This window comes from Falco biarmicus, chromosome 12 (genome assembly GCF_023638135.1).
Source record: "Falco biarmicus isolate bFalBia1 chromosome 12, bFalBia1.pri, whole genome shotgun sequence".
Classification (NCBI taxonomy): Eukaryota; Metazoa; Chordata; class Aves; order Falconiformes; family Falconidae; genus Falco; species Falco biarmicus.
Window position 1 is genome coordinate 8,036,539 of NC_079299.1, and position 25,583 is coordinate 8,062,121.

The window sequence follows — 25,583 nt, forward strand, 5'->3', positions numbered from 1 at the left end:
GAAACAATAACCTTTATGAGGTATCAGTGCTGCTTCTCTTCCAGTTGAAGGGAAGACTGAAACATGTGGGTTTGATGCCTGCATTATCTTTTAAGAACCTTGTCCAAAAGAAACAAAGGCTGTAGTCCTCAGCCCTGCAGTGGCCCAGCACAGGGCATTTCTTACAGATCTCAAATGAGAATAAGGCAATTTAAAGTGCTAGAACAGACCAGAAATGATCAATCTGTGGCAGCCCTGTTTGAAACCTTTTCCACTGGTAGTGGCAAGGGCCAGGAATCCCTTTTCTTCTTAGGGAGAAGTGCAGCAATGGCTTTGGAAGGTTTTTTTTCCTCCTTAAGATGCAGAAGCATAGATATTTCTCAGTATTTTTTTTTTTTTTGGGGTGGGGGGCAGACATGCCTGAAGATGTACCCACCTCAAATCTAAACCAAACAGGAAATTTCTGCCTGCAAGGACTGTCTTCTCTGATGGTCTTCTGCAAGAATTATGTTGGTGCAATTAAGTGCTGTAAAAAAAAGTTCTAGCTTTATACTTAAGAGACCTGAGATAGGAAACACGACCTTCTGTTGACTTGAGTGTGCAAAACTTTTCTGCTTTCAAACCCATTTTGACCTAGTTTCATGTGTCTGTGGAAAAAAGAAGATAGCCTGCAAACAGACTACTTAAATCTGATGGTTCTCTTATGCATATAGCTTCCTCTGGTTAACTGTGTATTTTCCTGAACTTAGAAATAAGAATTAAAAAAATAAAAATAAATCATCACTGTTAATTATATATGAGGACCTGGAAACAGCAGAAGTTAAATATGAAACAGAAACAGAAAACAAAAGAAAAAAGAAGATTCACAAATTTTACACCTTAGAAGAGTTTGGATTCATAGAAGTTGATACTTTTTGTTTTCTCCCTCCAGAGTTAAAAAAGCAATTAACATTTTTTAAGTAGACAATTTTAAAAAGTGTTTGATGATTGACATGTTTTCAGTTGATTTCCTGAACAGCTTAGGAAAATCAAATACAATTCCTACAGTTACAGCAGTTCAACATTTATACGAATACATTTATACTGTAATGTTTGTAAGTTATGCTCTCCACTTCCCAGAACAGCCCTCTTTCATCACATAATTGATTTAAGTGTCATTGTGGCAGGTGGTGTACACTAGAGGCATACCTGATTTAGGATTCTAGCTTCTAAGGTGCTTTTACAGGGATAAATCAGTTTTAGATCCATGGCACTTTCTTAACAGGCACGCAGATGCAGTTTCTCATTGGAAAGACAGTTCCGTTTCCAAATTAGCCCAATTGACAATAGCCTATTCCACACAATTTAGGTTACATAAATTTTAATGTGGTGCTAAAACAACAGTGAAAAAAAATTTTCTGGCTAGAGGCAAAACTTCAGCTCTTTTCTTCTTTCTTTTCCTTCTGCTTCTTTGACTTAATGAAGAGACTCACACTTAAGCAGGCTGTCTTTACTTAATAATGCCATTAGGAATTCCCCAAGGTATTAAGGATCTTTAACATACGCTTTTCAAAACTGAACTTCAGGATTATTTCCTTTTCAGAAGACACTTTTTCTCTTACTTCCTCCCACTAGTTTCTGCATCAGGCATAACAATACACAAAGATGCATCGTGCAGTCTGAACTGGGCACTTATCTGTCACAGAAAAACTTAACACTTACAGAGCACTCTGCTAATAAAAGAATATTCGAAGCAACACTGAGCTCACAAATAAAACTACCTTCCTCATATGCCTTCTTCATGCTTCATACCTCTGTCTGAATTTGCTCAAAGGCTTAACAGCTTTTCATTTTATAGGTCTGAGTTCTGAACATGCCGCAGAATTGCAGTTTCATATTCATAACAGAAAACAAAGACTCTAGACACCAAATTGTGTCTTATTTATCCCTCTTCACACTTAATTAGATTCCTCTTTTTGTCTAGTTAACACACTTCCTAGATCTAGTAATCCACAACAAAGCAACAGGCATTTGAAAGATGGCTGGCTTTTGTCTTGGAGTTCACTTATTTTTTTAAAAAAAGTCATATAATATTTAAAGTACTGCTGCCATAATCCAACTAGTTTCCTGCCCTCTCTGTTTTATGCAGTATAAAATATAGCAGAAAATATAATTATCAGCCTCCTACAAATGCCTGACATTTTAGTTGTAATGGGGCAGGGGAGGGGGCAACCAGAGATCTAAATGCATAACCAGCAAGGAGGTCCACATGCTCAGCCTAAAACTGCAGCTTTCCAACTATCTGCTTAGCAGCCTGCCTTACTATAGCAAGAGATGCACTGAGCCAGAGAGGAACTATGCATGAACACAGAGCCACACAATATTGGCCTGGGCATCAGCTTCAGTGGGGCAGGCTCAGAATTAGATCCATCCCAATAGCTTTTCTTCCCCTCCAATGTGCGTGAAGTGTCTGACACAGCGAACACCTAATTCTTTCAGTCAAACTGGAAGTTCTACTGATACGTTACCAAATGCATCACTCCCCTACACCCTCGGTGTTACAGTATGCTTCACAGGAGAAAAAAGATCAACGGTTCAAACTCCATCAAGCAGAGGTCATAAACTAAACAAACCCACAGCCTTACACATCATTAGCCAGTGTTTCCACCTCTAGACTAGAGCAGCATTCAGTCAGCTCGCAATCCTCCTTCTGATTTGCTCCAAGCTTGAAAGACAGTAGCAATCTTCAGAAAACAATTGCAGGGTAAGAAACATTGCAAAAAAGTACCTCCATACATAGATAGGGTTAAGATGATTGGGATCAAAGAAGGGTGGAATCTAACACAGAGACTTGCCACCTGCACTCCACATTCACTTGTAAAGGCAGTTCCGTAACCAACGCATTTACTTAATGCTTGGCATGACTGGTTCGGTGGTTCTTCATAGGCACTGAACGTATGTAATACATGCCCTTGTACATGATTTTGGATTCTGATATTGAGCCTGACATAAAATTTTAGGAGGCATGATACCCACAGTAGTGCTGTGAAGTCTGTCTTGGATCAGTTTCCTCTATCACAGCCTCCAGAAAAACTAAAGACATGGTTGCTACCCGCGTGCTAGTAGATTACATGATCTGAAATGACTGGCACTTCCCAGCCTCAAAGACCACCCTGCACCTTAGGAACGTAGCACAAAAAATACTGCAAAGAATAAGAAAAAGTTATGCTGGTGACTATGTTCATGGGAAAACAATTTGCATATCAAAGTGAAAAGGCATCTTCCGATCAAAGTCTCTCTCATTACTGGACCATCTTGTACACAGGGTCGCCAACTCGAATCGTTCCAGTTCTGTCAACAGCAAAGTACCTCCCAAAGAGAGGGCTGGATTTGTATATGTGTTGCTCAGATGGATCACATAAGCGGTAACTGCAGAGAGAGAGCACCCCTTTAGAATCAGTGGTAGCAAATTTTAAACATCAAAATATCAGTGATGAGCGAGAGGACGTATGAGCAGTGATGCCCTGTTTTGGCCACTACGCTAGACTAAAAATCAAATAAATATTGTAATTAAGAGAACCCAGCAGTTCAAATAGAGGAAGAAAAGCCTGTCTGTATGCACACATCTGTCTATAATACACATACAAGAGACATTCTAAAAAGAATTGCCAAAGTTGCAAAGTCAGACCTTTAAATACCTTAAATAACTGTTACCCCAGGCATTCATCGTAGCAGAGATGAAAGAGACAAGGAATGTAAGGTTTGAGAGAAAAAAGAGAAAACTTCCTGAATTTTCTTACTATATAGAATTGCAGAAAGTAGAATGGAAGCCAATACACACAGACCTTTACACTGCATTATTATGTCCCACACATACCTCAAACCACTTTTAAAACACTAGTCTAACATCTGTTGGGATCTAGCCTAAATCCACTCCCACAGCCTAAGAAGCACTGGTATTTTTACAACCTTTTCAGTGTTTCCAGAGGCTCCTTCCTGTCCAGGACCCCAGTGTCTGGGTTAACAGTTGTTAAAATACACCTGCAATGACAGACAGCACCAAATCAGTAACAGCTTCTTATCATAAATCTCTATACATCTATATAAAATAATGGTCTCAGATGTCTACCTGGCACAACACACCGTCCCTTTCATCTCCACATCACCAATGAGAATGTCCTCCCAGGTATCCTGAAGGAAGGTAAACATGCAGAGATTAGGCATAGCCACATGCAACCATTTTTGCCAGGGTACCACAGTCATTCCTAGAAGCAGTATCATTCCAGATGAGTACCTTTACTTGTACCTTCAAAGTAAGTACAGTTCTATTACGGCACTATTCTAATGAAAACCCTACGGTTACTGCATTCATCCAACTCAGGAACAGCTAGTAATTATATCTGGAAAGAAAGATATGCAAATAATAAATCCCGTTCTGCAGTGTGCACTTGTCTGAACCTAAAGCAAGCTTATTCTTACTGTATGTATGATAATCTGAACTGTGACGTCTGTTAAGTCACCAGTTTTGCAGGTAGAAAATTTTTAGTAGAAGTAACTTTTCACTTCTTGTCTACACAAGCTTTCTATTGCAACCTCTCTTGGAAGACAAAAACCCATTCTGACTTTAGGAACTTCTTAGATTTGGGAAATTATCAAATATATCCAGAGCAAATTCTTTGGAAAAATAGCAACATGACATAAAAACACGTAAACACCAGCATTACAAGTTCACTTCATCACCAGATACCTTCCTAGGTAGCGTTTTTTGAACTACTAGCATATTGTCAGAGATGCAGTGATAGACTGCAGTATTGCAAAGGTCGGTTTTACTCCTGTGCCAAAGGCTATAAAATATAAATTAACAATTTGTAAATTGACAGTGTGATATCACTAATTGATCAATTACAGCATGCACAGCTTTCCCTACTTTACACTTAAAAGACGAGTTTTCAGTAACAAGCCTGTCATTTAAATACACATATTTTATCCTTTGCTAAGCTAAATAAGCATTCGCAGACCCGTCTCCTCCCTCAATCTTTTATATGCACTGATGTGAGCAGCAGCTGTATCTCTCTGGAATACAGCTGTAAAAATCACAGGCTGGCAGCTTTCCTCACCCTTGTAGGCACCATCACACAAGGAAACTGAGTTACAAAGAAACACAACCAAGCCTTCAAAAAGACATTTAAGACCATTATTTTACCTCCTCAAAAGCACTGCAATCTGTCACAAGAATATTTGGCCTGAAGTTCTGTATCTTAACCTTCTTCTCCAGCCTGGCATTTAAATCGTCCAGTGAAGCTTCTGAGAGGATCAAGACTGGGCTACAGTCAGGATAGGCAACCTGCATAAACAAACACAAACAAATCCTAATGCTGCTGTAAGAACACGCGAGGAAAGTTACTAAATGGCAAAAGGGCTGATATGTTGGAACCAGTGGCCACATATGAGCCTGCCCGTTAGGCTGCTTCATTCACGTTTTAATTTTCCTGGAAGTAGGTTAACAAGTAAAATAACATACCCCTTCCTATTTCAGTAACCACAGCAAGTTTCATTTGCTCAAATTGTAAAAGTAATCTTCTACTTAAGAGAACTTAACCAAAATTATTTAAGCTACCACAACTTCTTACAAAATAATACTGTATGCATGTCCCAGATATTTATTCTGGATGTTACAGACAGAACTAGTATATCAGTAGAACACGTCATGAAATGTACTTAAGATGTTTATGGACCTGCTGAATTTACCTGGTTGACCATAACAAACTAACTGGATTTTTCTATATGATTAATCTATCCTATCACAACACCAGAGGGAGTTTCACATGCAGAATAGCAATACTAAATTGCAACTGTCCATTCGTCAGTCTAAATTTGCTTGGAAGCAGGAGGGCTGCCATTGTAGCAAAGAAGGCCAACGAACAGTATTAAAAGAAAACTACTAAATATGCTAGTTCCACAGACAAAAAAAAATTAAATTTGGCAATAATGTTAGTATACAGCCCTCCTCCTGTCTTTCTATTATATTATCCTTCCCTCTACCCCCCTGTACATGCCTTTACAACCACAAGAAGTTGAGTGTTGAAATAATTACACAAATAATTCTGCCCTCTTTTCCTGCTGGGATCCCTGAACGTCACCCCTCCTAATCTGACATCCCTTTTGCTGAAACCTGGTCTTCTGTATTGGTCTCAGTGTCCTCACACAATAAATGCATATCTATAAAAGTCCATTAATTGAATTCTTTGTGCAACAGCAAGCAAAACATCGATGTCCTATAGATAATACCATCACATCGGTAAGGCAAGGTACTCACAGTCTGCATTTGCTTAAAAAGCTTATACTCATCAGGTACAGTTCAAACCACCTTCACATGAGAGAGTTGTTCAGACAGAAAGAAGGGCATCAGTGGCTCCAGTGATACGAGGATGCCTGAGCACAGCACCTGCTTTCCCTACCTCCATTAACTTTCTCTAATATCACACCTTCAAGCCTTTTCCCACAAAAAAGAGAGAGAGGAAACATCTGTAACCTTCTCTGGACTTTAATTCCTAGGCCCACAACTACAGGCCCCTGGGTTAAGCATTGCTCCTTTAAATATGAGGTGACAATTTATATCAGTGTACTCCTAGACCTAACAAGGGATAAGGAATGGAGTATTTCCATGCAACACAGATTAAACCATCAAAACATCTTTAAAAATGTAACTTTTTTTTCTATTTGCTGTGGCACAACAGGAATGCTGTTCTGCAATATAATAGTCACTCTTTAAATATTAGTATCAGGCTCTTTAGTTGTGAATGGTCAAAAGCTTACAACAGATTTAAAGTAAAATTTAAGCAAGTCATCTCATCATAGAAAAGGAGAATATTCATGTGATTTAAGCACATGACTACACACCTACTAAACTTTGCTAAACTGGGGTCATTCACCAATGACAGAATGGACAGGTTTCAGTGGGTGGCTGGGAAATGGTTAAAAGAAAGTACTTCCGAGAAAAAGAACATTCATTACCTCATCTGTGTTTCGGAAAAGTTTTATTATGTCCTTTGACTTTCTTGGCACCATGGAGGGCTCAAAGTGCACCAGTCGATACGGCTCTGAATTCAGGAAAGTGGTGATCCACTGAGCCACTTCATCTCCGCAGTCCCTGCCTTGGATATCCAGTCCAAACACCCTGAAGAGTCACAAGATGCATCAGTGAGTTAGCTTGAAAGCCAAAGGGTCAAGGATGCTTATTATTCAAAGGCAAACAACTTGTTTTAATAGCAGTAGCAAGACACAGTAAACAAACCACCTGGATTATAATGAGGTGAAAGTCAGGTCTATGAATTTGGCACGAGAATCATTCCCAGCGTGCAACCTGCAAATGTGGCCACCTTGTTTTGAAAGCTAAGTAACATGGACATGGCTGGACGACGCCAGTTGGTGAACGAATGAGCCAAGAAGTAGCCTTTAGGTACCCAGAGCTAACTGCCACATCAATGACCAGTCACAAACCTACTTGCTGGCCACACTTTCAGCAAAAAAAGGGTCTACTCTTGTGTTTGTTTGCATGTGATTGCAACACCAAAAGATTTCTACCCAGAAATCAACTGAAAGGTAACTAATTTCAGAAAACGAATGACAGTTTGAAAGGATGAGGTTAGTTACTGTAACTGACATTTGTAAATGTTATTAATTGTGCATGTCCCCAGCTGTTAAGGAAACTTTCCTCCAGACTTTACTGCTGTAAAAATTTAGCCAGAGCTGAAACTCTTAAGCCCAAACTTAGCATACAGAATAGCTTAGTACCTTAAGCGTGGTCAAAGGTTTATAATGGAAGCAAAGTCCACGAGGCACAAAAAGCCAACGGCAGTGGAATACAAACAAGTTTACACAACGAACACTTTCTTGGCAAGAAAAGGTAAACCTCAACTCATCCTTTTATTAAACTTCAACACCAATCATGAGTAGTTTTACTACTCTTTTCACAGTAGCAATTTTGACCCAGAAGCACTGCAGTTTCCTCTACCTCTGCAATCATATCCGGGACAGTTTAAAGCACAGAGATGCCCTGGCAGTCCATCTAGCCTGAGCCCAGCTCCTAGGAGCCCTCCTTCACTCAGCTGGCAGAGAGATGAATCATAAGGGTGCTGGCAGCAATGTCCCTGCTCTGTTTGTTGGGATCCCTGTATCAACTCTTGTGTCACAGGTTGGGATTAAGTGCCATTGCCCCAGACAACATTCAACCGCCTTTCTCTTCCCTCCATTCTCTCATTCCCTGTGTGCCTTCTGGCTGGCAGGACAACAGAGGTGAGAGTCTTAGAGCTTCCAACACTACTGTTTCCTACCCATGAAGCAGATCTACCCTGAGCACTCGGTGGAATAGGGATAATGTGATTTAAGTATTGCAACACATACAGACAAAGGGCACAAATGAACATGAGGCTTCTTAACCAGAGGGCTACAGAAACCCTCTAACATCTGCACAGATAGAAACTGTACCTACACAATGGCTTCAGTCCTACATTTGACCTCCTCAAACACAGGCTTTTTCAATATCCACATTAAAATCTGCAACCGGACTTGACAGCTTTAAAGACCAGCATCTGCACAGCCTTTGGAGCCAGACACGCTATTGCACTGCCTTAGCTCCGAACTCCCGGGCACGAGCTGGCACCAGTCTGAAGGCAAATACAAGTCCATGCAGAGGGCCTTGCTGGCAGAGCGTACTGTGCAGTAAGAGAGCTACTCCCACTCCCAAGCTGGAAGGCAAGAAACTAGGAGCAAAAGCCAAATCTTCGTCTGGCTGAACATAGTACTACTCTCAAACCTCATTCTTACAAATGGCTGAATGGATCAGAAAGAATCTGCCTTGAGCTGACAAATGGTAAATTGTTTAAGCACGGCAGTCACACAAAATCTCAGGATTCTTCCTGTGAAGTACAAAGCAATGTTTAACTATGGGTATTACTAATTCCACATCCTATGACACTCCCTACAAAACCAGACGACTCGGTTATTTTTAAAGTCCATTTACACGCATCTAACTTCTGCTTATTTGCATTCCCAAATTCTAGCAATTTTAAAACAAAGAAAGGAAAAAAATAATAAAAAAGAAAAACAAATCACTGAGATTTGAAGTTGGAAAATCCAAGACAATTTTTCATTACTGAAATTTATTTACCCTAAATATTTTTCTAACGGCACAAAAAATTTTAGAAAAATAACAGCTTGAAAACCGTATGTTTTTGTAGTCTACGCCATTGGTTAACATGTAGGCATTATAAGCAGATCTTTAAGACTTTAAGTCCTATTTCTCCATAGGAAATGCTATAATTTGTAACTTGCACCTGCCTTGTATAAACAGAGATACTAAGCTATGCTGACCATGGATTTCCACAGCAACACATTTATGCTAAAAGCTAGCAAACACAGTTCCTTTCCAGCAGTCTCTTAATAGCAGCCTGACACATTAACCTTCTCTGCTACCCAAAGAAAAAACACTTATCGGTATCTTTGTAGGGGCTAACACCATTAACAGTTACTAGTTTTACATGCTAATTGACATTTCAGCAGAGAAAAGGCTTCCTGCTTCTCCCTGGCAATTTTCCCATATGGATTTCAATACATGGATAAAATAACTAGGCCTGCATTTACACACCGAAGCTCTAAGCACACAGCTAAATGACTATGTTTGCAACCTGTTCACCTGAAACCCCTTTGAGATAGCACCTACAGGGAATGACCGGCTCTCTGGGGATGCCTGTCCTTCCCCTTGACCACAGAGCGAGCCTTGGGCAATCAAGTTTTTAATTTAGGCACCTCAGTTAAACGCCTGCACACAGAGGTGAGGGAATCCAAACTCTGATATCTCACTAATTCCAAATGGCCAGCATGTATCCAAATAATGCTGGTGCATATACTAGTGGTGATCAAGAATTACCAATATGCATGACTCAGGCTGAGATGCAGTTGCCCACCCAAGATCACTGTTCATTTGGCTGATGTATAACATATGGTCTTTGAATACTGTGTCATCTTTTCTCAAGATTTGTTTCCACCAGTGTTTAGCAGATTAAGACCAGCTCTTTTGTTGCAACAATCAGCTCTGGCCTCCTGTATAACACGCTGCAGAGAATGCCACAGAATCACACAGTGGTTTGGATTGGAAGGGACCTTTAAAGATACTTAGTTCCAACCCCCTGCCACAGGCAGGGACACCTTTCATGAGACCAGGTTGCCCAAGGCCCTGTCCAACCTGCCTCATGAGCACTTCCAGGGATCGGGCATCCACAGCTCCTCTGGGCAACCTGTGCCAGTGCCTCACCGCTGTCATCGTAAAAAATTTCCTCCTTATGTCTAATCTAAACCTACCCTCTTTTAGTTTAAAGCCATTACCCCTTGTCCTGCCAGTACAGGCCCTGCTCTGAAGCCTCCCCCCATCACGCAGATGGGGACGCAGACCCATGCAGAGAAGCAGCAGCACCACCCAACTTTCACCCTCTAATTTCTGTGTAAGAAAACGCAAACTAGCACACGATCTTGAAAAGCAAAGCGTGTATGCGAGGCAGTATTTAGAGAGAAGGGAGAGAAACCCCCCTTCTTCAGTACCTGCAGTTCAGCACGCGATTCTTCCTGGGGACCTTCACGGGCACGCACAGCCTCTGCATTTCGGGGGCCTCCAAGGTCAAGTGCCCATCTTCACAGCCGACAGAAACGAGGACCAGCCGCGGCTCCTGGCGAGCGGTGACCATGTGCCCATCTTCCTTCGTCACAAGCCAAAACCTGAGGGCGCCGGGGGACAGAAACACGCCGCACCGTCACAGGCCGGGCCGGACACCGCAGGTGCCCCTTCAGGGGGCTGAAGGGAAGCGCTGGCGATGCCGCAGCCCGGCCGGTGGGGGCCTGCCCCCGCCACGGGCCGGCCCGGGCCCCCCGCCTCCCCGCCGTACCTGTCCCGCAGCTCCCCGCTGCGCAGCCCCATCGGCGTCACCTGCGCCCGCGCCACCGCCATCCCCCGGCACGACTTCACCGGGTACACGAAGAGGTTCAACACCGTCCCCACCCGCTGCAGGCGGCGGCGCGCCCGCCTCCGCCCGCCGGCCCAGCGCCAGGCCCCCAGCAAGGCGCCCAGCGCCGCCAGCGCCGCCGCCCCCCACAGCCAGCCCGGCCGCGGCCGCAGCCAGGGGCCCAGCGCGCCCCTCGCCCCGCTCATGGCGACTGGGCCGCGGCGGCGGCGCGCGGCCGGAGGGGCCGGGCGGAGGCGGGTCGAGGGCTGGCGGCCGCCCCCCCGCGGCCCAACGCGCCGAGCGGGCCGCGCCCGCCCCGGCCTCCGCGGCCTCCGGTGGGAGAAAGGCCGCGCTGGCGGCGCCCGGCACGGCAGCAGGGAGGCCGCAGCCGCGCGTTCCTGGCGGCCGGGCGGTCGCTCGGAGCAGCGTCGCCGGGAGAGGGCGGGCTCGGCGGGGAGAAGGGGGAAGGGGTGGCGAAGGGCCGGCGCGGGGGGCAGCGCCGAGGCTGGGGGGTCCCGTGGGGTTTGGCCGCCCCGGGGTGCCCCCTGCGCCGGCGCCTCCCTGCAAACTCGCCAGGCCCCGCCGAGAGGGTCCCCCCATCGCAGGGTCGCGGCAGGAGGCATGACAGGCCGGGGGGACGCCATGGTGTGGGTGGGAGTCACGCCAGGCCAGTGGGAGGCCATGGCGCGGGTGGGAGTCACGCCAGGCCAGTGGGAGGCCATGGCGCGGGTGGGAGTCACGCCAGGCTGGGGGGATGCCGTGGCGCAGGTGGGAGTCACGCCAGGCTGGGGGGATGCCGTGGCGCGGGTGGGAGTCACGCCAGGCTGGGGGGATGCCGTGGCGCGGGTGGGAGTCATGCCAGGCCGGGGGGATGCCGTGGCGCGGGTGGGAGTCATATCAGGCCGGGGGGATGCCGTGGCGCGGGTGGGAGTCATGCCAGGCCAGTGGGAGGCCATGGCGCGGGCGGGAGCGGCGAACGCCGCTGCCATCACACATCCCACCTCACAGGCAAAGCAAGAGCCTGGGCTGTTGGTTTCCCCCAGCTCCCCCTTGCAGGAATCTGGCCAAACTCACGCATCTAAAATTTTAGGATCAGTGTGCCGAGACCAAAGCCCTGGCAGGCAGAAGATGGGGAAGCTTGGCGCTGGGCGTTCCTGAGCGGTTCGGACAGCCCAGCTGCCATGGGTTGCTGGAAGTACTATGTCAGTGGCATCCCGGCGGGCAGGAACGCTGATGATGGGGCTGTTTGGGGCCTCTGGCAGCAAGTGTGTGTGGGTGGCCAAGCCAGGGGGGCTCCTCGCAGCCATCTCGCCTCAAGAAGGGGGCTTGATCACAAGTCAGGATCAGAAAATGTTCCTGCTAACGGGAATCACTGTAGCTGGCAAAAAGTGTGGTGTGATTTGTGACAGCCTGCTGGTGGATGAAGGCAACGTGCTGGATGTCAGAAGCAAAGGCAGTGACAGCAGATCCATCTGTATTGGCAAGACCCCCAGAGCCCTGATCTTACTCATGGGTGAGAAGGGAGTCCATGGAGGAGCCCTCAATCAAAAGGTTCACGATATGATTGTGGACATGAAAGCATGAAGCAAACAGCACAAAAGAGACAGACATCATCTGCCCGAGCGGGGGGGCACAGTCATTGCTGTAGGCCAGAATGGAGATAAACCTGATTTTGTTGCAGATGTCTTTGCCTGCTTCTTTTGGGGAGGGTGTGCTGGGCCGGCAGCAGTGCAGGGACACCAGCAGTCTACCAGACCACCTGTGGTGCAAGCAGGGAGTGAAATGAACATTCCACATCAGGATGCTCAGTATTACTTGAGTGGTCTCCTGGCCACCTTGGGTAATTGCTCCCTGTTATTCCCATTTTACTGACTGATTTGGGGGTGAAGGTTTCTGATAACATTAGCTTTGGGAAAGGACAGGAGAGAGGGCAACCCTTGTGCCCTCTTGCTCAACACTTTGCTGTTTAAATCATGCCCTAAATGCCAGTCATTGTTTTTGAGACCTTTCTGCTTCTACAAGTAGGACACAACACTAAGAATAAGCAGGACTGGTGTTTATTTTGAATTTCCCCCTGAACAAGCCCAGTTTGTTCTGGAGATTATTGATGAGCAGAGCCTTGTGCTGCTGTTGGACTGCATGGGAGGCACGTGCAGAGACAGTGTGCCACCTGCTCACCTTCCACATAATTTGAAACCCCTTCTTAACGCCGCTTTGAGAGCCCCTTGCGCTCTTTGATAACTGTTAATCTTCTCATTTAATATGGAGTCAATATTTTGTAATTTAATTTAATTCACATGGAGATCTTTAATCTGCAACTGCACCCGCAGGAGCAGAAAAACACTGTAAGGAGAGCCAGGCATCTAATGTATTAGCAAATGTTCAACAAAACTGCAGTGACTGCCTAATTAGTAAGCACCGCCTGATAAGCAGTGTTTACAAGCATGAATCAAAACAAATTAACGTAAGTACTAAAGGGATAAAAACACAAAACCACAAACTGGTTTTAGAATCTAACAATAAAAGCAATGCATCAAATGCAAGAAATGAAAAAAAAAAGTATTATTTATGTTGGCCACAAGGTTTTTAAAAAGCATGGGCACTCCTGATGAACATTCATGCTTATTTTCACAAGCTTAAGGCAAAAGTAAGTAACTGTCTCCTCTGATTTCTCAAGTACTGGTGTTGCTCTGCTGTGCAAATCACAAAATGCAGAAAGCCTTTGCCCTCTGAACTTTGGTCTACAAGGCATCAGAATGACAAGATTTGGAATAAAGGAAAAAAATTAGGGTGATTTATTGCTTGCTCCCTTCTTCTGGGTGCGAGAGAAAATAGATCTGGAGTGCATACATATTTTGCTGGCATGAGAATTTGGAGAAGTACGGACCTATATAGTGTGATGGTGGTGTGAATTGCTACAGCTCCTCCCTAGTTACACATTACAGGCAGCACAATGGTATACAAAACCAGATTCTTTCAGTTTGAAGGACTAAACTGACTAGTTAAGGACTAGCTAAATTCAGAAATAACAGCTTTGCTAACAATTGCATATTAATTTAGAGAAAAATTTCTTTCCAAATCCAAGAAGGACCTTACATTTTCATTCTCTAAATCTACCAGCTTGGAGCCTAGTGAGATTTTGTTCAGCCCAGGCCCAAGAAGCAGCTGTCACATTCAGCCCTGACTTTTCTTGGAGACTATGGTGTGAAAGAGCTTAAAGAGGAGTAACAGAAGGCGGCAGCATCTGCATAATCTCTCCTCTCCTGCTGTGATACAAGGAATGTAAAATCAAAAATAGCTGCAGAGAGCACGGTTGTGGCTTAGCATTTCAGGTCTAAGGCTGCAGCCTTGGAAGAAAGCCCTGTTCATCCATACACCAGGCACCTCAGAAAGCCTCCAGTAAATAGCTTGACCCGCAGGTTTGTTTAATCCTCCATCCCAGGTACACCTGTGCTTATCTAGCAGCCACCAACTCCTGCTGCTGTAAAGCAATGTGAACAGAGCCATGCAGACAAAATGCAGGTATTGCTTTTGCTACAGTCCAAACGCAGCATCTCGTGTGACAGAATTCTGTTTGCTGTAGCCAGAGCGGGCAGGGTAAAAGGAAGTGACTGTGTTTTCAACTGCTTAGAACTTCATCAGACTTCAGGACAGTTATGCTCAAATTCTCTGGACCAGGTTCTTGCCTCAGGCTCCTTAAAATGTGTCTGATCAGATGAAGGATTTGCAGTGTCGGTCCCACAGCAAACTGGGGCTGGGCACTCTCAGTCATGAAAGCGGGAGATGCTGGCCTATCTTGAAAAAAAACCCATGGTGTCTGCTCAGAAGCATCCACATGACACATTTTCAGGTGGAACAAATACTATGGGGAAAGTAATGACATCCCTGCCTTCAGATGCAGTAGGCAATTGGAGATAATTCTTCTAGAGTTAAACCTGGACTCTCTTGTAGCAGCGGCTCAACCAGAGGTCTAAGATGAATGATGAGGAAGGAGTTGAAAGATCTTACTTGCTTCCACTAAAAAAAAGACAAGTGACTAGGGTCTTGTAGGTCTTCAGTATGTGCACAGTGCTGTACTTTGGAAAGGCATAAAATATCACCCTGAGGTGGAGATTTGGATGGGCATTGAAAAAAAAAAAAAAAAAAATCCAGTAACAAAGACAGCAAAATGCTTGCCTAGAATAGGTGACAGAGTGTTAGGACGGAGCTAAATGCAGGCTGGGCTTGTCTCAGTGAAGGAATAGGGTTAAATGACCACACCAGGGATATGCCAGTTATTTTTCCAGTGAATCTGATAGTTCAGCAAAAGGCAGGGACGCGGAGATGACGTGGCCAAGCATGCAGTCATCCTATGCTGATTTTAACAAGATATGATGAAAATTATATTACACCCACACAAGTTATATCCTTCTTCCAAACTTAGAACAAACAATAAATTCAAAAGATCTTCATAGAGAGGAGAGGAGGATAAAAGCATTGCTGTTTCCTCTTAAAATCTTCAAAGAAATCAGAGTTCAGTGAGTCATGCACTAGAAATGAGCCAAGTGAAATTCATGTATGGAAAAATCTCAGATGAATAATTGGCGATGATAGAATTTAAAATAGAGCCATTAATGATAAATGCCTTTTAATGGAGCCAGAGCAATGAGATAAAGGGATTTTGTGTGTGTGTGTGATTTTTTCTACACAGAGAAGCATAATACCAAAAACCCAGGCAGGTTGGTAGACTGCTTTGTTCACTGTCCAGTCATATAGGAAGATGAATTGAAATTTTTCTTTTTCCTCCAGTCAAATGGGAAACTTCAGTCTCTTTAAATTCACCAAGACAATACAGAAATGGTTATTCCAGGCAAATGTTCGTCCCAGTATTAACTAACACAGGCTAATTTAATTTTTTTAGATTTCATTAAAATTTTAATCAATAAAATTAAATCACCATTTTAATTTTAATTTAGCATTACAAGTTCTCCCAATGTTCTGTAAATGCAGTTCTCCAGGTGACTATAATACCCGCCAGGCAGCTTCAGGAGTCTGAATAGTCAGGGTAGAGCTGCATGTCATCTGGGAGAGCAGGTAAGGATGAGAGGAGAGGCTTTACCGGGGAGCAGTGCATTTATTCTGCAGCACAAGCACTTTTGCAGCTATGGTTCAGCAGCCATCACGGGGAAGGATGGGATTCACCAAGGGCAGGCAAGTCCATGCCGTGATTCAGCCACAGCTGAAAAAACAGTCTGATGCTAGCTTAGCGTCCCAGGAAAGCAAGGAACAAGGATTCCTTCATGGGCAGCACAGACAGGGGGATTCCAAAGTATTAGGAGGCAAGTACGCACGGCGTGCTGGAGCTGGGGTCCAAGGCAGCTCCTGGGGGAGGTCATTCCAGCCTGCCGACCTCCATTCCTCCTGCATTTGAAATCACATGTCCTGCCTCAAGCAGTTGTGATCCCTCCAGTGGAGGATGACCTTCAGAAGCGAGAAGTGGCCGTGGTTCATCCCTGTCCCTCCACTGAAGCATCCTTAATGAACGTTTCTAAGGTACAGCAAGAACCTCGGGGCAAAGCGTAATGCAGTTTCATGTGTTGAAGGAAAAAAAAACCAGCTCAAGAACAGTGTTCTACGGCTTTATTGAAACACGTGCTTACAGGAGGCTCTGGGTAGAAAACACTGGTATATGGAGACGCACATGCCACTGCTGGGACCCAGCATCCCGACGATGGGTGTGGACAAACCGGGAGGCCAGCCTCCGGGAGGACGGGAAATCCCTGCAGGAGATGAATCACAACAAGGAGGCAAGCTGACAAGGCTGGAAATCTGATTTTTTCCCAGGAGATGGCACTAAAGGACAATCGCCTTTCAGCCGGTAAAGTGCGATGCGGTGGAAACTTTGCTGGGGGCCAGACTGCTCCTCAGGTGCTTCGCGCTGCCACCTTCCCAAGGCGCTCCTAGCAAAGCTTTACTCGTAGTGTCTGGGTTTTTAGCAAGAGTGAGGATGTCAGTCTCTTACATCTCCATACAGTAGGTAAATATAAGCTTTCTGCCTCTCCTGGCAGAATCCACCCACCGGACCAAGGACCCAGGAGGTTTATCCTCCAGCCCCCTGCTCACAGCAGGGTCAACATGGAATTCACACCAGGCTGCTCTCCACTTTGTGCAGTCATGTGCCGTGAGAGCCCCCAGGGCCGGACGCTCCCCAGGCTCCTGAACTAACCTCTTCTCATGCTTAATTACCGTGTTACTGGGTTTTCCCCACCTCGTATCTGGCTGGAAACTCCCCAGTTTCAATTTATGGCCATGGCCTCTTGCTGTCTGGCTGCAGACCTCAGCAAAGAGCCTGGCTCCATCTTGTTGGCAATGCCTTCTTAGGTCTTGAAAAGCTGCTGTTGGGTCCCTCCAAAGTCTTCCCTCCTGCAGCTGAACAAAGCCGGAGCCCTGAGCCTCTCCTCGCAGGCGACGCGGGATTTAGGAAGGAGCATTGCCCTCCCTGAGCTCAGGCTAGACTTCACCCCCAAACAGGCCCGGCAGCCTGATACTACTTCCTATGAAGAGAATGAAAGGAGAATTTTATTCCTTTACTTTCTTTTAATTTAATTATCTTCATTAATCTACAACCTTTTTAGGGTCTCTGTTGCTTTTTGAAGAAAAACTATTTCCAAAGCGCACTCTGTACAGCTAACTGCAGCAGCTTGGTACACATTTTAGGAGCAGTTTTGTCTCAGAAGAGGCCAGTGCCTAGCTAACAAGGGGCTCGGGGTACAGAAAAAGAAAGAACTGGTTTTACAGCACCCCAGTGCAAAACCTGCCCTCTTGCCAGTCTTGCAGACCGGCAGAAGACAGAAAGGTTGTTCATCCCTGAAGGGAACCTTGGCCGGGGACTGGCAAAGCACCGAAGTGACGCGGTGTGGCGTGGTACGGCTCTCTTCAGTTACAGCACTTCAAAAGCAAGCTGTGCAAGAGGGCTTCCTTGTGCTAACCTCGCAGGACAAAGGACAATAGCTCTGCCATTTCCTCAGAGCCTACGGTAAGCCCGATAGTAATTGAATGCCCTGGAAAACCAACAGAAATAAGCTTTATACTGCTCTGTGACTCACCGAACAGGCACTAGGAATGGCCAGGGATTTAATTTAAAAGCGACTTGCTAGGCTGTCACGTTAGTGGAGTTCATTCCTGAGAGAAGCCTGGACCAGTTGACTGCTTCTTGCCACGCTTGCATGTAGTCAACTTCCTGAACTTATTTATCCTGTTGTTTGTTATAGGACATGGTGAAAGGCGGGTGGAAACCTGGGGACACACACTGGGTAGCACAACAGCACACCGCTGAAAACAAAAACTTGCAAGGTGAAGTGGTGGGCAGAGGTGCCAAGCAAGTGCCTGAAGGGAGGAACGTATTTCATCCAGCTCAAACATCAAAGCTTCCCCTCGTGCCCGCTGTACCGTAATATCTGCCACATCCCACCTTTGTCTACTAGAGGGTCAAACGCCTGGTTTGTTCCTCAAAGGCACCAGGCGAACCCATTTTAAAAGGAGCCGGCCTGTGCCTGTGGGTTGACAGCTCTCCCCGCTGGGGTGGCTCCTCCAAAGCCAGCCTCATCAAGAGCACGTGAAGCCCGTGCAGAAGCTGCAGGTGAATCCTGGGCTGCCCTCCTGGCTTGGCACGCCGTCAGGGCTGCCCCGGCGAGCCCAGCCTCCACGCCGGCACCAGCCTCTCCTCCGGGTCACCTGCAAACTCCTAGCACAACAGCTCTACTTCAGGTGGAGGTTGCCATCTCTTGCTAGCTCAGCAGGATTGCCGCCCGATGCTGAGCTAGGTGGGGTATATTTCCTCACCTATTACGTCACTGAGACAACATTTAGCAACAGCGCTGCAGGACCTGCCCTGTCCCACCTGTTTGCGTGATGGCTAAGCCAGACCTGGCGCAGCAGGGATGCTGCCGTGATTGACAGGAACTACAGCCCTCTGCCATCTACCCCGCTGAATGAAAATCAAACCTCAGGCCTCTGCCCCGATTCAGATTTTCTAGACACTGCTGTTGTCAGCTGGGGCTGCTGAAGAGAGCAGCAAACCCTCAGGCCAAGGTTTGGCCTCACAAATTCACTCCACCAGCTGAGGAGTAAATTACTGCTCAAGGAGAACTGATAAGCAGCACTAATTGGTAGCCTCAGTGAGAACCATCAATTCATTCTGAGGAAGGAAAATAGGCTGGCACAAATCACCAGCTGTTTTATAGCAACAGCATAGGTTACTTGCCTACTTTATCTTTCTCCTCTTCGTTTTTGGTCTATTTTAGAAACACTGTTCAGCAGAAGCTGACTCACCAGTATGCATCAAGCTTTTCTTTTCTCAGACTCACACAGAAGCACCATTTACATATCATTTGGGTTCTGCATAGGTAGCAACCGCGTTACTCCCTTAAAGTTGCTCCCGGTAGGCAGAGACCGTAGGTTAGCAGGCAAAAATCAGTGGCAACAATTGTGCTGAGCAAGCGGTTCATGAGCTGAAGTTCATGTTTACCTTTGTGGAAAGTCCCTGCATTGAATGGGTTGGACCCTGGGTGTTGCAATTGCAACAAGGGAGCAGCCTTTCCACTTGGAGGACACAGGGACAAATAGACGGACACTCCTTTCTCACAGAAGAATGGAGACACAAATCTCCCCCTGCACTGCTTTAGTCATTTAAAAAAAAGCTCTAATGATTCATGTTGTAAAAGCACTGTAAAACATAGAGTGTTGTAAAAAAATCTGTAGTGAATCCCAAAATATACAGGCTGGTGTGGCACGGGGATGTTAGGACAGCCCTGTTCTTATTGCAAGACACAGCAGTTATCAACACCCTCTGGCATGCTGGTGGGGCAGATTGAAGGGATAGAATCTGTCCCCACCAGGAAGCTCGAGAGGAACAACCAAAGGCATGAAATCAATGACTGAAATCCCTTTGTGGCTATTCCTACCCCAACCCTAGATCCTCTGCAGCCTCATCTCCCCACCCTGCCTTTCCTGTGCGTTTCCATGCAGCCTGGGCTACAACTGGCTCCTTCCAGCAGGGCACGGCAGAATGCCATGGGGATGTTTACACTGCAGCTTCCCCTCGCTGCCTGGGCCACCACCGAGAAACTCCTTTGTGCGCCTACTCGTACATGTAGGTAAACACATGACATGGACCACTTTACTTTTATTTACAGTCCAGTTAGAAAAGAGCAATAAAAAACCCACCTTTGTTTCATCTGCTACATTGAAAAGAATTAGTGAGGCTTGCAAAGACGTGCAAACCTCTTTGTTCAAAAAAGGCAAAGAAAGCAAACAGCATTTTTTTCCAGATAAATCAACGCCTTGATTACAAAACCCAGTATCAAAACTAGAAAGATCTATAATAGAGAAAGTGGTAGCAGAGAAATAAATAATTTCCTTCTACCACAAAAGACAGAAAAAAACCCCAAACCCCCAAAATTTTGAAGGCACATCAACCCCCTTGTTTCTGTGTCATCAATACAAAATTTATATCCCTGGAGGTGTGACATGGAAGCTGCTCCATCCGCACCATGGAGCCGAGCCGTCTGATGTTGATATCCTCTAGCTAAACTTCCACAAATGGAAACAAAGATGGAGCTGGCAGGTTATGTGGCCCCATTCTTACACCAAACAGTTGTACATTCTCATACCAAACGCTGTATGTACTTTTTTTGCAGACGTAGTTAATCATTCATTTTTTTTCCTGGCGAACATCACAGAACTGGGTGTTCTTATGCCCCAGCTTCCAGAATCAGGTATATCAGATATAAAACCAGCTCTGTCAAAAAAATACATGCAGATTGCACAGCAGCAGAGGAAAAGTTTGAAATACTAATCACAGTGAACCTTTAATGCCCCCAAATCAGAAGACAAACACACCTCATTTTCTTTCTGGATTTTTGCATCAGTCTTAAGACACAAACTCATTATGCCTAGTGTTTGAACTGAACAGCTGCAATGCAGCAAAGCTCTCTGCGTCTCAGACCACAATCCATCTCTATCCAGGTACATTTTTAAGTATACTCATAATCTTAACCCTCTGAAGGAAAAAAAAAAAATACTTCAGAACCCCAAAGACTTATCTTTTCCTGATCCCCTGTTACCCGTTTCCTCCACTGCTCTGACAGTTCCTCTCACTAGCCAGACTCAGACCTCCACCTCCCCACCTGCTCCTGCATCCTCTGTTTTCTTTCATTTCTCTCCCCCTCATCTACTTGCTTTTCCATCCATCCTTGGCTCCCTTCCACACACAGCGCAAAGCTCTAGAAAGCCAACTCATATCTGAGAACAAACTTCAGCTCAATGAATTGAAGATTATTTCCTTATCCTTGCATTTCTTAGACCTGATCTGATTTCATAAAGCGCTGGAAGTTTTTGCAGAGAAGAGCCCCCAGTCCTGGAGAAGGGGCTGGTGGAGGGGCTCCGGGCTGGGAATGTTTGTCCAAGAGGTTTCTCAGGTGCGGGTTTCAGATTTAATCCTAAGAAAGCAGCAATGTCCTCAGGTCCTCCCCCGTGGGGTGCGTGGAGCTGCGCTAGCGGACGAAGGATGCCACCTGAGCCGCCACTCCGAAGGGAGCAGAATAGGCCGTCGCCAATCCTTGCAGGCCGACCACCAAGTAGTGGCATCCCTTCTGCAGAGCTTTGCCGACGTTCTGCAGAGAGAGATGGGAGAAGGGGATTAAAAAAAAAAAAAAAAAAAAAAAGAAAGAAAAAAGTGGTGATGGAAAATACCTTCACATAAAATCGTTCTGACAGCCAGCGTCACTGACCCAGAAAATTAATTTCTCCTGTAGCTAATGAGGGCTTGAGCATGGAATAACATTTTACCATCTATTTTTATACAGAAACACACCCCCACAGAGTATAGTTAGACCGAACGGATGCAGCCTCCACAGGAAGCCAGGCTTTCACATGGGCTTCTATTCAAGAATAAAATTAGTTTAAGTTCATACCTAGTCTGTAGAGGTACATGTTTCCCACACACACGTTCTAAGATTGTTAGTATCTCCTAAAAGCATGTAAGCTGTTAAAACTGGTCCTGAACAAGGCAGCAGTAAACCACTGAGAATACTTCTGCGGAAATTTCCTTGTTCTTTGTCAAAACAAGATTTTTTTGGTCAAAATAAGAATGTTTTGACCCAGTTCCATGTCTGTATGTGTTTAAGAACTCATCCGTATACTGTGTTAGAGACAACTCACTACAGATTACTTAAACTAAAAACCTTAATCCAATTTTAGTTTCACTCTTGATCGTTTTTGCTCATATGGCTGCTCGTGACTGGGGAATTAATACAATGTGGTCAGTTTGGGAGGAATATTGGAATTAACTGTTAGTAACACTCGCTGATTGTGGGGGACTAGATCAAAATCATCTCTTGTAATATGGAAAACACTGAAACAGAGAATATACTTTTAAATGGGTGAAATCCAGTCAATATCTGTTATATTACTGGGATTACTGGGGTAGCTGGATTACAGTAGTACTGCATGCCATTACATAGCTGAACTGCACTGTATTTACTCCTATGGAAACTGGCTTGATGTGAGTTAAGATGGCAAAATCAAAAGGCAGCTCGAGCCCGAGGACGGAGAAGGGGACGCGGGGCCTTCCCTTCCCACACCTGCCCCCGTCCCACTGCGCCACACCAGCGACCCCTTTCCTCCCTCCCGCCCCGCACGCAGCTCACCCACCCGGCCCGCACCTGTCGTTCCTCACCGCCGGAGCCAAACTGGCAAACCTGCCCCGGGGGGATGTGGCCTGAGCAATACGGAGGGGAATACGCGGCGTCCAAGAACCGGCCTGGGCTCTAAACGCCGTCCCGACGCCCTCATGCCACCAGCACACACAGCAACAGCAGCGAGGGCGCACTGACGCATGGCTGCGACGCAGCAGCACCCATCAGCCGGCGGACTGGAGGCTGATGGGGGTTTACTGGTGTAAGCTGTGGTTTACTGGAAATCACAGTGCTGGGAACTCGAAGCATCAAATCCATCAGGAAAGAGGAAATATTCATCTCTTTATGAAACAGTAGTGTTGGTCAGGCAGCTCATGAGTATGTCTTACACCTGTAAACACTGTGAATTTCGGAGTAACTTTGCCAGCCTAACCAGCATTTTCTGCGTGTCGGACATCACAAGCGTATCATCGTTTTTTAAAAGAATGCATAGAAAATCATGTCTCGTACTGGTATCTGTGATCTCTCTGGTAGGAAAAGGATTCCTGACACCAGACGGATTTTTTCCTACTAACACCAAAACTCTTTTTTGCTAGATATCCAAGACATACTTTAACTGTATTTGGGTGACACGAACAAGTGGAAAATAATCAAATGCTTCCCAACAGCACTTTTGTAACCAAAGGCACCTGCCCGGGGGGGCCACATACAACCCACCACGCTGCAGGGCTGGCGGCTCCGCACCGCAAAGCCACAGAACCATTTCGGTCCCAACCAGGTGCCACACAAGGAAGAACATGTTGCATTTTTTTTTTCTTTTAACACCTACCAGTGATTTTCAGGGGACACCCAACGGGTGAGGTGGCAATGGAGTGGGGAGGGATGGTGGTGCCCTTCCCTGCGGGCACTTGGGCAGAAGGAAAAATCCGCCCCAAACCAGGGCAATTCGTGGGAAGTTTTAAGGAACAGTGTCAAAGCAATGACGCCGGGGGAAACGCTGAACAAAGCCGGGCAAAGCACTCATCACATGGATCGGCTTAGTGTCATTTTTGCTCCCAACCGGCAGCTTTTCCCTGCGCTGATCCCGGCCCGGGGGGCTGTCCCGTCCCGCCCGGGGGGCTGTCCTGTCCTGTCCCGTCCTGCCCGGGGGACTATCTTGTCCTGTCCTGTCCTGCCCGGGGGGCTGTCCCGTCCCGCCCGGGGGGCTGTCCTGTCCTGTCCTGCCCGGGGGACTATCTTGTCTTGTCCTGTCCTGCCCGGGGGGCTGCCTGCCCGTCCCGGCTGAGCTCGGCGCCCCAGGACGCAGAGGCCCTTCCGACAGCCCCTCGGAAAAGCCCGTGCCGAGACCCCCGGTGCCCACCCCCGCCCCCTGCCCTCACCTTGCCGTACTTCCTCAGGCGCTGCCCGTAGGGCCGCTTGCGGGCGGCCCGCGGCGGGTGCAGCGGCTCGTAGGAGTCGGGCAGGAGGGCGAAGCGCACCCTCCTGGCGGCAGCGCCCTGCTCCTGCTCCTGCTCCTGCTGCTGCTGCTCCTGCCCCTGCCCCGCCGCCTCCTCGCCGGGCAGGATGGAGACCTGGTCGTCGCCGGCCCCGCGGCGGGAGTAGCGGCCCCTGGCCTTGGCGCCCAGCCGCGCACCCACCGCCATGGTGCCGCCGCCCGCCGCCGCGCCGCAGGTGTGGCTGGAGGCGGCCGCTGCCCCCTCCCCGGGGCGGGACGGCGGCGGGAAGCGGCGCTGCGGGCCCTGCCCGAGGAAGCCGGGCCGGGGCGGGCGGGTGCGGCCGGCGGAGCCGCGGCGGCGGGCGGGTGGCGGGTGGGCTCCGGCACCCGCGGGCCGCCGGCGCGGAGCACCTCGCCTCGCTGGGGCGGCGGGGAGCCGCTGGGGCAGCCGGGGCTCGCTCCGCCGGCGGCCCAGGGGAGGGGCAGCCCGGCTGCCGCCACCGCGGGGGGACACCGAGACCGCCCCGGCCCGGGTCGCTGCCTTCCCCCCGCAGCCCCGGCTCCTGGCAGCCCCGCAGTGGCGGTGTCCCCGCCGCAGCCCCGGGTGGCCGTTCGGCCACCCCTGGGGTGCCGCAGCCGCCACCCCACGGGCAGCCTCCGCCGTGGGTTCTGCCCGGGTGCGGGCCGTGCCCGGCGCTGGTGCGGGCCAAGAAAGCAGAGCGGTGTCGGGAGCATCGATGTCATTTATCGAACTTTATCGACCTTTGATAGACGTGCAAATACTTCAGCTAAGCAGATGCAATAAGGGTTCAGACTAATCCTTTCCCGTGGATTTTTCTTACCGAGGAACAAAGCCTCGAGCTGGTGTCGTGTGTGTGTGTCTGTGTGTGTGTGTGTGTCGTCCCCCCCCTTCCCCGAGACGCAGCCTTAAGGCTCAGCCAGTGCCTCCGGTGCCTGGCGTTGTGACCTGCCCCGGGGACAGCGCTTGGCCACCGCCGCTCCAACCGGAGAGCTGCAACGGGCGGCTCGGCCGCTCCTCGGAAGGGTAGAAGGCATGGGCCGAGTCTCGGGTCTGTCATCGTAGGAAAAGTGCTTCATCCTTTCCCCTGTTTTATATTAAAGGCATCGGCATTCCTGTTACCCTCACCAGGTTTTTTAAGTTACATCTCCAGGAGGTCGAGTGGAGACCTAAACCCAGGAGAGGGTGTCATGCTCAGTGCACCTGTCCCAGACACCTTCCACAGGCCACGTGCGGCCCTCGGCACTCTCCTTCCCCCGGGCTCCCTCCTCCAGGCTCCGGCTGCGGCAGCACCCGCAGGGCCCCTTTCTGAGCCACCCAAGTTCTTTCCCCAAACCTGCTGGAGCCAGATGCCGAACTTGCCTATGTCCTGCACCTGCAGGTGTGTCCTCGACACCACGGAGACAGTGAAACAGAGGAGCACCACGGGTCCTGTCCCGAGTGCCTGTTGATAACCCCGTGGCCGGCAGCCTGAAGCAGCAAAGGACAGGAGTTACACTTCG

General features: G+C 47.7%; 3 protein-coding genes across 3 annotated transcripts; 1 reads left to right on the forward strand and 2 right to left on the reverse strand.

The window, feature by feature from the left end:
- Nucleotides 1-867: 867 nt before the first annotated feature.
- On the reverse strand, nucleotides 868-11,327 carry LOC130157599 (mitochondrial amidoxime reducing component 2-like). Its single transcript, XM_056357433.1, has 7 exons — nucleotides 10,896-11,327; nucleotides 10,555-10,728; nucleotides 6,973-7,135; nucleotides 5,162-5,302; nucleotides 4,088-4,149; nucleotides 3,928-3,999; nucleotides 868-3,387 (listed from the first exon to the last, which is right to left on the reverse strand). Exons 1-7 carry the CDS (start codon nucleotides 11,156-11,158, stop codon nucleotides 3,261-3,263), a joined length of 1,002 nt encoding a protein of 333 aa, XP_056213408.1. The 5' UTR covers nucleotides 11,159-11,327; the 3' UTR covers nucleotides 868-3,260.
- A 752-nt stretch (nucleotides 11,328-12,079) lies between these two features.
- PFN3 (profilin 3) lies at nucleotides 12,080-12,651 on the forward strand. The gene is given in 2 exon segments (XM_056357731.1): nucleotides 12,080-12,198; nucleotides 12,200-12,651. Coding segments are annotated over 2 exon segments (402 nt in total). The 5' UTR covers nucleotides 12,080-12,133; the 3' UTR covers nucleotides 12,537-12,651.
- Nucleotides 12,652-20,097: 7,446 nt separating this feature from the next.
- C12H1orf115 (chromosome 12 C1orf115 homolog) lies at nucleotides 20,098-24,305 on the reverse strand. Its single transcript, XM_056357704.1, has 2 exons — nucleotides 24,007-24,305; nucleotides 20,098-21,604 (listed from the first exon to the last, which is right to left on the reverse strand). Exons 1-2 carry the CDS (start codon nucleotides 24,268-24,270, stop codon nucleotides 21,485-21,487), a joined length of 384 nt encoding a protein of 127 aa, XP_056213679.1. The 5' UTR covers nucleotides 24,271-24,305; the 3' UTR covers nucleotides 20,098-21,484.
- Between the last annotated feature and the right edge of the window lie 1,278 nt (nucleotides 24,306-25,583).

Bases quoted from the DNA above. Each gene is read 5' to 3' on its own strand.
- LOC130157599 (XM_056357433.1), bottom strand. From the start codon at position 11,158: ATGAGCGGGGCGAGGGGCGCGCTGGGCCCCTGGCTGCGGCCGCGGCCG. The intron at 5,303-6,972 runs GTAATGAATGTT...TTGTTTATGCAG, and splicing joins TTTTCCGAAACACAGATGAG to GTTGCCTATCCTGACTGTAG. The intron at 4,000-4,087 runs GTAGACATCTGA...CTGTCATTGCAG, and splicing joins GGGACGGTGTGTTGTGCCAG to GTGTATTTTAACAACTGTTA.
- C12H1orf115 (XM_056357704.1), bottom strand. From the start codon at position 24,270: ATGGCGGTGGGTGCGCGGCTGGGCGCCAAGGCCAGGGGCCGCTACTCC. The intron at 21,605-24,006 runs GTGAGGGCAGGG...CTCTCTCTGCAG, and splicing joins GCCTGAGGAAGTACGGCAAG to AACGTCGGCAAAGCTCTGCA.